Source organism: Dama dama, chromosome 4 (genome assembly GCF_033118175.1).
Source record: "Dama dama isolate Ldn47 chromosome 4, ASM3311817v1, whole genome shotgun sequence".
In the NCBI taxonomy this organism is placed as follows: domain Eukaryota; kingdom Metazoa; phylum Chordata; class Mammalia; order Artiodactyla; family Cervidae; genus Dama; species Dama dama.
In genome coordinates, this window is record NC_083684.1 from 56,357,788 (window position 1) to 56,373,032 (window position 15,245).

A 15,245-nucleotide genomic window follows, 5' to 3' on the forward strand; every position below is an offset into this window, starting at 1 on the left:
GCCTCTCAGTTGACTTGTCACCATCAGCCTTGCTATAGAAAGTGTGCTCCACAGTCCAGTATGGTCAGCATCACCTGAGAGCTTGTGAGATGCAGACTCTCAGGTCCACCCCACCCCTGCTGAGTCAGGCTCTGCATTTTAACAGGATCTACAGACCCTCCCTGTGCATCGACATTGGGGAGAGGCTGCTCCCACCCCACATTCTGGAGTCTCAGCCAGGCTGGGCAAGCATGTGACCTGTGTGGCTGCTGAAGCAGCTTTCCTAAGGTCCCTCTGGGGGGTTCAAAGTTTTCATGAAGCGCCACAGGTGGTTCCCATGCACCGTGGGGACACCGTCCCTGTGACAAGAGTTCCCGATGCACCTCCTCCCCACCCCCCAGGCTCCTGCTCTGCGGGGGGAAAACCAGAAGGAGAACATGAGGCTGGAGACTGTGGAAGCGGGGAGGGTGACTCACCCCCCAACTGAGACCTACGGGGGAACACCCAGGACAGGAGCCCCAGGGAGGTGCTCTCCCCAACAGTGGGGGAACTGCGTACGTGTGTGTGTGTGTCTAGGGTGAGAAGTCAAGCTGCCAAAGGCAGAAACAGCAGCGCTTCCCAGTCAAATGAAATGTAACAGAAAGGGAAGAGGGAAGAGGAGAGAAGGCAGGCGGGAATGAGAGAGGTGGGGAGGGGGAAGTCAACTGAGAGTGAGGCCCCGCCCCCGCTCCAAGTAACTTAGCAACGTGACTTTCCTTGGGGGCCAAGCCCATCACAGAGCCGGAAGGACAGCAGAGCTCAAACAGCGGCCGCAGTGCCTGTGAGCCTTTCTGGAGCAGAAGTTCTCCTCACAGAGAGAGAGAGAGCAGCAGACAGCGGGCACCATGGAGCCCCCCTCAGGCCCTGCCCGCAGACGGTGCGCCCCCTGCAACAGGCTCCTGCTGGCAGGTGAGTGGGACAATTTTCAGGGAGTGGGCAGAGACAGTTTTCAGGGAGAACAGGAGACTGGGTGGGATCTCTGGGAGAGACGGGGCTCTGAGAGGGGACAGAGTGCTTCTGTTCAGACCTGAGGGCAGAGGACAGGGGAGCAGGGGAGGGTGGGGGACTCAGCCACAGGAGACTCTCCATGAACTAGAACTGGTGACGGGCAGGAAAACTTCAACTAGTGTAGCTTTTACAAGTTATTCTTCACTGAGCAGTAACTGTTGAAAACTGATGACGATAATAATAACTTATGTCTGGGTGTCACTACAGAAAAACACTTAACCGCCACACTAAACATTGTCCTTACCCAGCACCCTCAGAAACTGACAAAACCAGACTGTGAATTCCTGGGACCCCTCATTCCTTCATCCCCAGGTACAATGTCTGGAGCCTGGTCCTGACACTGCGTTTCAAGCGGGATCAGACAAGCCCCTTCCCTCACGGAGCTTACACTCTGTGGGGAGGAAGACACACAAGCAGAGAGATCTAGAATGTGCTGTCAGGTGCTGACAGGCGTCATGCAGGAAATGGAGCAGGGAAGGGTCAGCAAATGAACACGGAGGGTCTTTAGAGCAGCTGGTCGGGGGGAAGGACATCTCCCAAGAGGCCCCTGAGTGTGAGCAGTTGTGTGAGGGCAGTGAGGGAGTGAGCCGGGGGAAAACTGGGGAAACAGAGGAAGTACAGAGCCCAGAGGGGCCGAAGTGATGGGGGTCATGCTACTAAGCTTGAACCACACACACACACACACACACACACACACACACACACACTAAGGCTTGAGGGATGAAGAGACCAGCTTAGGACCCAGGGCACCATTTCCCCATTCCCCACACAGGTCAGAATATTAACTGATTTCTCTCTCTTCCCTCCTAGCCTCACTCTTAACTTTCTGGCCCCCGCCCACCACTACCCAGCTCACTATTGAAACGGTACCACCCCTTGCTGCAGAAGGATCCAATGTCCTGCTACTTGCCCACAACGTAACAGAGAAAACTCTATGCTATTTCTGGTACAGAGGAGAAAGGGTAGAAACCATCCAGCTAATTGCATCACACGGAGTAGCCACTAATTTAATTACCAATGGGCCTGCACACAGTGGTCAGGAGACACTTTACCCCAATGGAACCCTGCTGATCCAGAACATCACCCAGAAAGACACAGGATCCTACACCCTGCTCATTTTAAAGTTTGATTTACAGACAGAAAGACAGACTGGACACCTCCACGTACACCGTGAGTGCTTCCTCTTACCTGGGGATGTTGGGGTGGGGAGCAGTTGAATTCTGCTTTGAAAGACCCTGATGGTGCCTCCATCTCCCTCTACATTATGTCCCGTGTTGGGGTTTGAACACGTAGTGCAGGACACGCACAGTGGAGACGAACTCCAAAGGGTCAAAATTTCATTCATGGAATCTGGACCCTGCAGACACTGCAGAAAGAAGGAAGGTCTGATGGGAGGGACTCAGCAGAGGGAGAGAACTCTTAGTGCAGCCCCCCTGGGGCCCTCCCTGAGACCATGACCCTGAGGAAGACCCTGCAGGACTCAGTAGGGGCCTGACCTGAGGGATCCTCACAGAGAAGCTCAGGCCCACAGGGAAGCCCCTCCCTAGACCCTGTCCCAGGGTCCTGGCTCCAGCGACCACGGAGAACCTGGGCCGCTGGTGGGTGTTGGCCTCCCAGTCGGGGCTGACTGGGGCGGATGATTCCCAGCTCCCTGAGGCCAAGGTTTCTCAGCAGGTCACCAGCCAGGGCTCAGCCCCAAGAGGCATGTCTGAGCAGGGGTGGAGTCCAGTCCTTCCCATGAGACTCAGCATGGAGAGCAGGTTAGGCTGGGTTTTTTAATTTTTTTCAATTAAGGTATTTTTATTTACTTATTTGGCTGCACTGGGTCTTAGTTGTGGCATGTAAGATCTTCTGGTTGTGGAAGGAAAACTCTTAGTTTCAGGATGTGGGATCTAGTTCCCGGACCAAGGATCAAACCTGAGGCCCTTGCATTCGGAGTGTGATGTCTTAGCCACTGGACCACCAGGGAAGTCCCTGAAGTTTTTGATAGTCAAAGAAAATTGTGGGAAAAGGTCCAGGAAAGTTAATTAAAAAACAGAACAACTCCACTTGATGATGAGGATGTTAGACATACGGGCTGAGAAGAGGGTCCCGGTGCTGATACTACAGAGATGTCCAGGGAGACTGGTCAGGGGTCATCCCAGGGTACCTGGGGGTCAGAGAGGAGGGACAGTCCTCTCCTTACAGATCGTCAATGAAGAGAGACTCCAAACTTTGATCACAGATTCAGGGCCATCCTCTAGGTCACCTTTACAGAGGTCACTGGGGCCCGGGGCTGGCTGAGATCTCTGAGAGGGAGCGTGGCCCAGGGCCCTGACCCACTCTCAGCAGTCACCCCTCTGTCTCTCCACAGACCCAGTGGCACGGCCCTCCCTCCAAGCCAGCAACACCACAGTCGCAGAACATGAGGGTCCCGTGGTCCTGACCTGCCTCACAGATGAGACTGGGGTCTCCATACGCTGGTTCTTCGAAGGCCAGAGTCTCCTCCTCACAAGGGGGATGACACTGTCCCTGGACAATAGCACCCTCACCATAGACCCCGTCAGCAGAAAAGACAATGGGGATTATCAATGTGAGGTCTCCAACAGGGGCAACTCCAGCAAAAGTGACCCCCTCAGGCTGCATGTGAAATGTAAGTGACCATTTGCCTTATGCTATATCTTTCTCTGTGGATTATTCTAACAATCGTGTGGAAAACGGAGGGAGGTCACAGTGAGCAGAATATCAAATGAGACCACTACAGGGCTTCCGAGGTGGCTCAGTGGTAAAGAATCTTCCTGCAATGCAGGAGACGAAGGTTTGATCCCTGGGTTGGGAAGTTCCCCTGGAGGAGGAAATGGCGAGCCACTCCAGTATTCTTGCTTGGGAAATCCCATGGACAGAGGAGCCTGGCGGACTACATTCCAAGGGGTTGCAAAGGGTCAGACACAACTGAGCAACTGAATTCAGGCACACAGTAAACAGGTGGCAGAATGAGTAACAGCTCAATCTCTGAATCAAATACAGTTTCTTCTCCTGGGTTTAGCATTTTAGTGTAACTTTCACAATATTCGTTGTTGTTTTTTGCTGTTACCATTTTTTTAATGTGAAGAATACATAAAATATATAATTTTAGCCATTTTTAAGACTGCAGGTCAGTAGCATTAAGTACATTCACATTGCCACTATCCATTTAGAACTTTTTCATCTTATTAAAAACTCTGTACCCCTTAAACAAGAACTTCTAGAAGTCTCCCACCTCAAACCCTGGCAAACACCATTCTACTTTCTTTGTCTCTATGAATTTGATTATGATAGTCATATTGTATAAGTGGAATCATGTTATAGTTCAGTTGCTCAGTCGTGTCCAGCTCTTAGCAACCCCGTGGACTGTAGCACACCGGGCTTCCCTGTCCTTCACCATCTCCCAGAGATTGCTTAAACTCATGTCCATTGAGTTCGATGATGCCATCCAACCATTTCATCCTCTGTCATCCCCTTCTCCTCCTGCCCTCCTCCCAGCATCAGGGTCTTTTCCAATGAGTTGGCTCTTTGCATCAGATGGCCAAATTAGTGGAATCATATAACATTATAATTATCCCTTTGGGTATGATTTATTTCACTTACTAGCATTATGTCTTCAAGGTCCCATCCATATTATAGCATATGTCTGAATTTCATTCCTTTGAAAGGCTGAAGTATATTTCCTTGTATGTATACACAACATTTGATCATTCATAAGTTGATTGTCTTTTAAATTGTTTCCACCTTTTGTGAATATGCTACCATCAACATGGGTGTCTAAGTATCTGTTCAATCACTGCTTTCAATCTTTTTTATTGTGGCTGCGCTGGGTCTTAATTGCAGTGTGCGGGCTCTTCATTCTGGTGTGCAGGCTTTCTTTAGTTGCAGTGTGATGGCTTCTCTTGCTGAGGCACATGGATTCTCCTGTTCTCGGGCTTAGTGGCTCCGAGGCATCTGGGACGTTAGTTCCCTGACCAAGGATTGAACCCATGTCCCCTGCATTAGAAGGTGGACTCTTAACCACTGGACCACTAGGGAAGTTCCTGCTTTCAATCTTTTGGGCACACAACCACCAGTGGAATCACTGGATCAAATGGCAGTTGTCCAACTGTTTGATGAACGGCCATGTAGTTTTCCACGGTGGTTATAGTGTTTTCCATTCTCACCCGCAATTCATAAAAGTTTGAATCTTTATACATCCTTGCAAACACTTCCTCTTTTCTGTTTGCTTTTTTTTTTTTTTTCCCACAACCATTCTAAAGGGTGAGAAGTGATATGTCACTGTGGTTTTGATTTGCATTCCCCTAATTACTGATGATGTTGAGCATCTTTTCATCTGCTTTTTGGTCATTTGTCTCTTTTTTAAAAAAAAATTATTGGAGTATATTTTACAATGTTGTGTCAGTTTCAGGTGTATAGTAAAGTGATTCAGTTATACGTATACGTATATACATTCTTTTCCAGACTCTTTAGCCATACAGATTATTACAGAATATTGAGTAGAGCTCACCATGCTATACAGTAGGTCCCTGTTGGTTATCTATTTTATATATAGTAGTATGTTCATGTTGACCCCATGCTCCTCATTTATTCCCACACACACACATTTCCCCTTTGGTAACCATAGGTTTGTCTTCTAAATATGTTGAGTCTGTTTGAGTTTTGTAAATAAGTTCATTTGTATCACTTTTTAAAATGGATTCCACCTACCAGTGATAGCATATGATATTTGTCTTTCTCTGTCCAACTTGGTTCCCTTAGTATGAGACTCTCTAGGTCCATCCATGTTTTTGCAAATGGGACTATTTCATTCTCCTAATATCTGAGTAATATTCCATGGTACATATATGTACCACATCTTCTTTATCCATTCCTCTTGTTTACATCTTCTTTAATTTCTTTCAGTAGTGCTTATTTATAATTCCTAAATGTATAAATCTTTCACCTTCCTTGTTAATTCCTAAGTAGTTTGTTCTTTTGATATTATTTTTCATATCAAAATAGAATAAAATTTTCTTAACTTCCTTTTTGAATATTTTATTGTATATAAAAGCAACTGATCTTTACATGTTGATTTAGTACCCTTCAACTTTGATGAATTGTTTATTAGTTCTAACAGTTTTCTCGGAAATCTTTATCATTTTCTACATATAAGGTCATGTCAACTGCAAACAGAAATAATTTTATTCTTCTTTTGCACTTTGGATGTCTTTCATTTCTTTTTCTTGCCTAATCCCTCTGGCTAGTATGTTCAATACTATTTTGAATAGAGTTGGAAACCACAGGCATTGTTGTCATGCTCCTGATCTCAGAAAATAAATGTTCACTCTTTCACCATTTAGGATGATGTTAGCTGTGGGATTTTTATATATGGCCTTTATTATGTTGAGGTGCTTTCCTTTTTTCCCTAGTTTTGAGTGTTTTATCCTAAAAGGTTAGTGGGTTTTTACAATTGGTTTTATTTATTTAACCTCCTTACTTTATACGTCTGTTCATATATTCTATTTCTTTATGATTACATCTTGGTAGCTCTCATGTATCCAGGAATTTCTCCATTTCACAGAAGTTATCCAATTTATTGGCATAGGATTATTCCTAGTACTCTTATACTTTGTATTATTTTTGTAGAATTAGTAGTAATGATTCCACATTCATTTCTGGTTTTTATAATTTGAATCTTCTCTTTTTTTCTTAGTCAATCTAGTTAACGTTTGTCAATTTTGTTAATCTTTTTGAAGAACAAAATACTGGTTTTATTGATTCTATCTACTGTTTCTCCATTCTCTAATTTCTTTATCTCCATTCTAATTATTATTATTTCCTTCCTTCTGATAGCTTTGGGTTTAGCTTTTATTCTTGTCCCTCAAGTTGTAAATTTAGGTTGCTGATTTCAGATCCTTCTTTTAATATAAGCATTTACAATTATAAATTCTTGCAGGAGATTCTTCACTTCTCTCAGCCTCAGAGTCCTCAAGGGAAAACTGCAATAAGAGAACCTTCTTTATGGCATTTTTTCACAGATTTAATGTAAGATTCAACTAAACCCTTAGCAAAATACCCACACGGGGAACATTTTCCAAAGAATTTCGCTGCTATAATTATTACTATTATCATTGTTGTTGCTGCCGTGTAGTTACTAAGTCCTGTCCAACGCTTTGAGGCCCCATGGACGATAGCTCGCCAGGCTCCACTGCCCATGGGATTTCCCAGGCAAGAAGACTGGAGTGGGTTGCCATTTCCTTCTCCAGGGGATCTTCTCGACTTCATTAGGCTGTATACAGTCAGGTGTTCCTAGGACGACTTGACTCTCGAGCCACATCTCATTAGCCACATGGCTTTAGGTTTTCCACCATTGTAAACCTCAGATTTTCCATCTATAAAATGGAAATAATGTCTATCTGACTGGGTTATTATATGAATTAAATGAGATATTTGGCAAATATATAGCACAGAGCGTGGCACAGATTATGTACATCATAAGCTCACATTAGCACTGATTTTCAGTCTTGAGTTGAACGGTGAGGACCACTGAAGTGAAAAAGAAGAAACGGACAAAAGCTGTTATATATGTGGGGAGGGAAACCACAAAGATCCACAGGAACATGTTACTTCCTAAATATGGAAGACAGGAAACAGGGGGGTTGAGTAAAAGGTTTCATGTCTAGTATGATAGTTTCATTCCATGAGATGCAGCCAAGATGGCATTAGACATCTAAGACATTCCTTGCAGAAAATGCCTGTGAAGGAAAGTGAGGCAGGAGTGGGAGGAGCCTGGGAGGGTCCTCAGAGCAGGATGCACATTGGATCCCTAGGAAGGAGGAAGTTTCAGGCTGCAGTGCAGTTCTAAGAGATATCTGCAAAGCTGGCAAAGAGCCCTTGAATTAAAAGTCACCCATCACACAAAAAAGTTTACTTCTCACAGAATTGGGATTGATTTCATATTCCTGCTGGAGACCTGTGTGAAGGGTGGTCTCTGTAAAAGGGGTAGTGAATTCAGAGGGCCTTCCATCATTTAAGTCCCAACCATAAGACACCTCCAATGGCTCAGATGGTAAAGAGTCGGCCAGCAATGCAAGACACCCGGGTTCGATCCCTGGGTCGAGAGGACCCTGGGTCAGGAAGATCCCCAGGAGAAAGAAATGGCAACCCACTCCAGTATTCTTGCCTGGGAAATCCCATGGACAGAGGAGCCTGGCAGGCTACACTCCATGGGGTCCCAATGAGTCAGACGTGACTCAGGAACTCACACTTTCGTAAGACACCTTTTGTAATGCACCTGTAAGACAGGTGCATATTCATGGCAGCCATACCTGGTACCCAGGTAAAGATGTAACCATGAAAAGATGGGAAGTGATAACATACAAAAATAACCATCATCAGTCCTTCTTACATTTCCAAAGACTTCAAAAATATGAGTGCAGAAAAGCCAGGTTGGAATTGAGGAATGTGGTCACCAACCTAGAAATACAATCAGAGAGGAAAAAATCGCAAGGATATAGGCGGTTACTCACCTCACAGCAACCTTCCACAGAAAGTTTATACCTTGGAGGAACAATCAGAGACTATTTATTCCATATTGAGTTATTTCCTGCGCCCCTCCCACTGTAAAATAATGTCACCTTCATTCATTCATTCATTCTTCTCTTTTCTTTCCACAACAGATAAGCCGACACCCGAAAGTTCCTCTGACCTCTCACCTGGTGCCATTGTCGGCATCGTGATTGGAGGTGTGGCTGGGGTGGCTGCTCTGATAGCAGCCCTGGTGTATCTTCTGTACATCAGAGAAACTAGATGGTATGCCACCTTTCCTCTTGTTCTGCTTTCTTCGAGGCTGACTGCCCTGCTTGGGAGAGGGAAGGAGACTTCGTGTCTGTCTCTGGCCTAGATCTGCTCCTCAGTCTTCCTGCTTCTCGGCACTGATTCTTATGGGTCTCCTCTTCCCTGGTCTTCATGTTTCCTGTAACCCCCTGTCTCTTGGACATGGCTATTCCCACCTCCATCTGGTTTAGAGGGGGCAGAGCCAACTGTGTTCCTGTGTCCCAGGCAGGGAAACCAAGGTCCAAGAAGGAAAACCAATGAGGACATGAAAGGAGGAGCAGGAGGAAGGGAGACCTGTGCTCTGTCGACCACAAGAGCAGGAGGAGGGAGGGACAGGACTGGAAGAGAACCTAAGAAAAGCAGGAACAACCCAAGCCCTCCTGGGCAATAAAGAAAGTGAGAAATAACCAGCATCTACCTACAAAGTAGAAAGATGTCCTGGTAGAAATAGAAGCCGCTGAGAGGAATGGCCATAAATGTTCTGAAGAACCAGTAAACCAGAGAGGAGTAAACATGAGAGGGGGTAATGCGTAGATTGAAGACATAGGTCCTAGGAGGAAAGAGGACCAACCAAGGTGAAAATGAACTTGGAGGAGCCCCACGGAATCATGCCGACACTGTGCTTCCTAATTCAAGGAGCAGAGACCCTGTGCCTGGGAATACTAGTCACTGTGTCTGATATTTATTTAGGGCAACTGACCAGCGCGATCTCACAGAGCACAAATCCTCAGATCACAACCACAGTAAGTAGAGCCACTCACTCAGGGAGAGCTGCTTTGTTCCACCACGTGCCCTGACCGACCAGGGGATCCCTACCTTCTGAAATATGAGAGGTGATCTCAGTCCCCACCATCAGTTTGGCACAGGTCCTCACCTCCTTCCTAGTCATGGAAGAGTCCCCAGAGACATGGCCCCTCTGAGGCCACACAAGCCAGGCAGCCGTGAGATGGCCAAGCTTCCAGGAGCCCTTTCCTCATCCTACCTCCTTCCCCCTCCTGCCTCTGTTATGGATGTGGGCATCTCCTATGGTGAGACTTTCCCTACCTCTGGTGCTCTGGGTGCTGTGGGCCTCAACCCCTCCTGCCTCTGGAGCCTGCTGCCTAGACACACACCTGTGAGACACACGTGGGCAGAACTCAGGCCTTGTGAACTGGTAGAAATCTTCAGAAGTGCACTGAGGCCACCCCTTAACACCCCAACCCCGACCCACCACCACCTTGGTCTAATGCACTGGGGTCTGGACCACAGACTGAGGGAAGAGAAATCCTTAAGTCTTAATCATGGGCCCCCACCCTCCCACCACCTGCCTCCTCCTTCAGCTAGAAGTCACATCAGCTTTAGGAACAGTCCTTTCTGAGGCCATAAGGCAACTCTGCATTTTCATGGGTTGATGACTCTCCTTTGTTTCCCCAGGTCAAGTCACTCTGACAATTCACCTGAAAAGGTAAGCACAGCCAGCTTCACTGGCTCCTTTTCTCATGGAAATATCTCTGTGTAGAATGGGTTAGTCTTGTAGATACAAATGGGAAATCAAGTTTGCATCAAACGTCCCCACAGCAGCAACAAAGAAGCATTACTCCCAAGAGTTCACCTCACTGGACTTGATCACAGCTGGGACCATGGACAAGTAACTTAACCTCATAGGGCCTCAGCTGAGTCCTCTGTAAAATGGGTGTGCTGCCTATCACAGAGGAGATCAAGGAATTAAATGACATAACAAAGGTACATCACTCAGCACAGTGGCCAGAGCAAGAAAGGCACTAGATCATTCTCCTTCTTCTGCCTCCAGGCTGACTCTGCTGTTACTGACAAACAATAATTTCCAGTGTTATAGACCTGAGGTCTTGATTCCTTTACATTCTAATACTTTTACTGAATTTTCCTCATCTTAATCGTCAACAGAATACACATATAAACTGAAAAATGCTTCAATCATAAGAATTGGGTTGACCCAAGTGTGTTTTTCCGTGAGATCTTATGGAAAAACTTATGGAAAAACCTGAATGAGCTTTCTGACCAACCTAATAATTTTAAGAGTGTGTAAGTTTCCACAAGTTGTTCATATCTATGTAAACAGTACCCAATCATTATTAAAAAATCAGCCCCCCTCAACACACACACACACACACACACACACACACACACACACACACACACACACAATGCTCCAGTTACTGCCCTCTGAAGAGTAAAGACTGTCTTCACTTCCAATGCATTAGACTACTTTTACTTGATTATGTGCTTATATAATGAAAAACACACAGTGTACATGAGTCTGGCTTCTTTCATTCAAAATTGTTTTGCAAGATTCATTCATATGGTTGTGTGCCTTATTGTCTATTTATTCTTATTGCTGTGCCATCATATTCCACTGAAGAATTCCATAATCATCCATAATGTTCTAATGATCATTCAATAGGATGTTACTAAGCGGAGAAAATAGGTAATAAAAGCCTTTCTCTGAAGCTAAAAGTTTCAAAGTAGTAAGAGCATGGGATGCTAAGTGACCCTGGACAAGGTGAGGGTCTGGCCTATGATGCTGATTTAACTGACTGCTGCTCATGCCTTTCAGGTTAATGAAGTTGAATATTCCTCCGTGAACTTCAATGCCCAGGAATTAAAAAAGGAAGCAACTTCAGCCTCCCCATCTCCAACACACACAGAAACCATTCAGAAGTGAAAAAAAACAGTAATGGAACCTGTCCTGCTTGTTGCACTGTTGACTTATTCCAAGCGTCTCACCCCCATCCCCAGGGTATCCCTCTGCCCTCAGGGAAAATGAGGAGAGAGTCTTCCCCCAGCTCCTTCGACCCCTAATGAGGCTCCTCCAGGCTGCCTGGTCACAGCCCCTTCCTTCAGTGTCAGTGGATGAAAAGGCACATCCACGAGGAGATCTGTAGGAAACCAAAACTTCCTCGTCATTGAAATCTAGCAAAGCGGACCCTGGGAGAAAGTTGCCAGAACCTCTGCCTCTCCCCATTTGCTGACCTAGACCAGTTGTAAACTTGTGTATTCAGAACACATTCATTCCTTCCCACCTCAGTCCTATTGGAGTCTAACATGAATTTGCCATAACCTGGAGAATGATTTCTTATCCACTGAAATGCCTGTGCCAGAAAAGAAGAGCAAGGAGAAGGAAAACGAAGAGCTTCTGCACTCTGAAGCCCAGTGTGAATCCACCATTCACAGGAAGACACATACATGACCAGCTCTGAGCTGGGAAGTTCTACACCTTTGTCCGCTTTCAGGGTTGTCTACCTGCAGGATCAGGGACTAAACAACTTACTACTTAGCTAGAATACCATCTAAACCTTTGAAAGCATGCCTTCAGAGAACCCACTAGAAGCAACTTGAAAACAACTTCTCAGCATTCATAAGTGTATCTTGATGGAAACTGCAAAAACAAACAAACAAAAAAACCGCACATACTGTTTTAATAATACTGTGGGCTTTATTCAAGGCAATGCCCGGAGACTGAGGGGTCATCAGTTTATGGGGCAGTCAGCTCTTACCAGATACAATCTGCTGGGATTGGGGAAAGGACTCAGAAAGTCACCCTGCAGAGATTATTTAAATAATGGTCAAAGAATGTACAATTTGGGGGTATTGGTTGTTTTTTCCTTTCCTTCTGAGACATTCTGCCACTTTAATTTTTGTAACTGCTTGTTTATGTGAAAGGGGTTCTGTTTAATTTGCTGCATAAGCCAATCTGACCACTTCAGGGGGAAGAACCTACCAAAGCCCCTCATGTCCCTCTGGCCATGAGCTCCCTAAGCCTTTTGTGTCAGGGGCTCCGCACAGAAAATAAGAAGTAGCAGTTATCTACCTCCATGGCCAGAAATGGGTCTCACTCCGTTTCTAGGCATCTCAGGCCAGTCATCAACTGCCTTCTCTTCCGTGTTCCCGCCTGTGCCTGTTCTGTCTGTCTGCCCCGCTTACCTTCTCAGGAGCCTTCTTGAGAAGCAGGAGCGCCCTGAAGGGAACACGGCCCCTTGCGCTGTTAGTATTGTTTACAGCCCAGGAGGCTGCACTGGTGCGCACGCTCCTTAGGACACAAGGTGCAGATTATGACTCAGCCCTGGGTTTCTTGAAGAGCCTCTGGAATTCTTCTCCCATGGGGTGCACGGGACCCAATGTGTCGGCAGAGAAAGGGAGGATGGGAGGAGGAGAGGTGCACCTGCTTCTCACCAGCCTTCTGCACAGACGGGGCCTCCTTGGGCTGCTGAGAGAAAGGCTTCATTCCACCTTCTTGACGGACCTCCTGCTGTGTGGAACTGGCCCCCGAGAGGGGTGGCTGGGAGTGCTCTGTACTCAGGTACCTCTTTCAGGGTTTCCTCACCCTGATACAGACTGTGTACACCTCCCCTCATGCAAGCACTTCTGCATAATTTAATTTTGCCTGGCTGAGGCCACTTCTGAATGATTTGTAAAAATTGCTCTATATTTATAATAAATATTGTGTATCAGATATCAACATGCTGCCTCACAGTTGGTACTGCTTTCTACACTGCCTTCCTTACAGGCAGAAGAAATAGAAATTGTTCAACAGGGAGTCAGAGTGAGCCTGTTTCTAAGTCCAGAGGTATTGGATCCTGGGATCCGAGAGCTCAATCAATTCATGTGCACACCTGCTGACAAAGTGCGTCCACCTAGAGCCACAGGTCACTGCTCCAACCTGCCTGGAGGACCTGCCTGTCTTCCTCTGGGAGAGAAGGAGAGAAGATGATTTCATGAGTAAAAGGTCTGCTGGGCTCTTCACTAGGGACACACCACACTGCCCACACAGATGGTTCCAGTGCATCCCATGCCTGATCCAGCGTTCACTCCCACAGTCTCCATGGGCTCAGGTGTGTAGAAATTTCTCCAGCACGTCCCGCCTCCTTGTTCCCTGTCCCTTTTTCTGCCCCTCAGAGTCAGAGCTCTTCCAACCAGGATAACCTTCCTTTATTAATTCCACCAGGAATTAGCCTGCCATCTCATTTCCTTCACTTCCAAGCAATTGGAACATGTGCTGTCTTTCCCCTCCTCAGCCCCTGATTTCCCCTGGCCCTCTGCTGTGGTGCTTCCGTCCCAAGACCACTGGAAGCAGCAATAAAATCAGTACACAGGGGACTTCTCTGGCAGTAAAGAATCCATCTTCCACTGCGGGGGCCACTGGTCGATTCCCTGGTCCAAGAAGATCCCACATGCCGTGGAGCAACTAAGTCCATCCGCCACAACTACTGAGCCTGTGCTCTGCAACAAGAGAAGCCACTGCAGTGAGAAGCCCACCCACCACAACTAGAGAGAGAGCCCTCACTCTCTGCAACTAGAGAAAAGCCTGTGAAGCAATGAAGATCAGCGAAACATAAAATAAACAAATACTCTATTTTTTTAATTGGCAGTAGAATTAATGGCCTTAGACTTCCCAAGTGGTGCTAGTGGTATAAAGAACCCAACCACCAATGCAGGACATGTAAGAGACAAGGGTTCGATCCCTAGGTCAGGGAAATCCCCTGGAGGAGGGCATGGCAACCCACTCCAGTGTTCTTGCCTGGAGAATCCCATGGACAGAGGAGCCTGGTGGGCTAACATTTAGAGGGTCCTAAAGAGTCGGACTACTGAAGCAACTTAGCACACATGCAATCAATGGTGTGAGAATTCACCCCTAATATTAGCTTTTTTCACCTGGAAGTAGTCTGGTCAACCCATGCATGTTGGACCACCGACAGGGCTTTACAGCGGAAGGCCCTCATTTGTTCTTATTTTGCTTGAGGGAATGGGCTCACAGCAGAAATTCACCTATAACTCTGAGTCCACTCTGTCCAGGGCTACACAGAAAAATATTATATCTAAATTATCCTAACCTCCATCAGTTTCCTGGGAGAGAGAAGTTCTGCTGGCAGAATATGGTGGGTAGGATATTAACAGGAAAGGATGACATTCACAGGAATCTTTACCCTGGGACTCTCCCTGGTGGTCCAGTGGCTAAGACTCCTTGCTCCCAGTGCAGCGGACCTGGGTTCCAACCTTGGTCAGGGAACTAGATCCCTCGTGCCGCAGCTAAGAGTTCGAGTACTGCAGCTAAAGATCTTGAAAGCCGCAATGAAGATGGAAGATCCTGGTGCTGCACCTAAGACTCGGCACAGCCACATTAAATAAGTAAATTTTTAAGAGTAGAATAGTACAGGAGAGCTTTAAAAAAGAAAAAAAAAAGCCCTTGTCCAACCAAGATGGCTCTGGGCTTTGCCCATGCTGCCCTGAGGACCGAGGGATCACGGATAGCTCTCCAACTTTTTTCCTCTGCAAATGCAGGAAGGGACATGGAAGGAAAATGGGGCTGGCTGATGTCCACACAAATATGAACAGGAAGAAGCAACCACAGGTGGTAGACATGTCATGAACAGTTGCTTCTTATT

At 46.5% G+C, this 15,245-nt stretch overlaps 1 protein-coding gene across 2 annotated transcripts; it reads left to right on the forward strand.

Annotated features, from left to right (window-relative positions):
• Positions 1–781: 781 nt before the first annotated feature.
• On the forward strand, positions 782–13,321 carry LOC133054433 (carcinoembryonic antigen-related cell adhesion molecule 1-like). 2 transcript variants are annotated; one of them, XM_061139403.1, is made up of 7 exons: positions 782–927; positions 1,837–2,196; positions 3,380–3,658; positions 8,691–8,823; positions 9,538–9,590; positions 10,261–10,291; positions 11,420–13,321. In XM_061139403.1, the coding sequence occupies exons 1-7, from the start codon at positions 864–866 to the stop codon at positions 11,445–11,447; spliced, it is 948 nt and encodes a 315-aa protein (XP_060995386.1). In that variant the 5' UTR covers positions 782–863; the 3' UTR covers positions 11,448–13,321. The 2 variants fall into 2 exon arrangements, with proteins under 2 accessions (XP_060995386.1, XP_060995385.1); XM_061139402.1 differs by lacking the exon at positions 9,538–9,590.
• The last annotated feature ends 1,924 nt before the right edge of the window (positions 13,322–15,245 follow it).

Excerpts from the sequence above, each read along its gene's own strand:
- LOC133054433 (XM_061139402.1), top strand. The coding sequence starts at position 864 with ATGGAGCCCCCCTCAGGCCCTGCCCGCAGACGGTGCGCCCCCTGCAAC. Across the intron at positions 928-1,836 it reads CAACAGGCTCCTGCTGGCAG|CCTCACTCTTAACTTTCTGG; the intron begins GTGAGTGGGACA and ends CTTCCCTCCTAG. Across the intron at positions 10,292-11,419 it reads CTGACAATTCACCTGAAAAG|GTTAATGAAGTTGAATATTC; the intron begins GTAAGCACAGCC and ends CATGCCTTTCAG.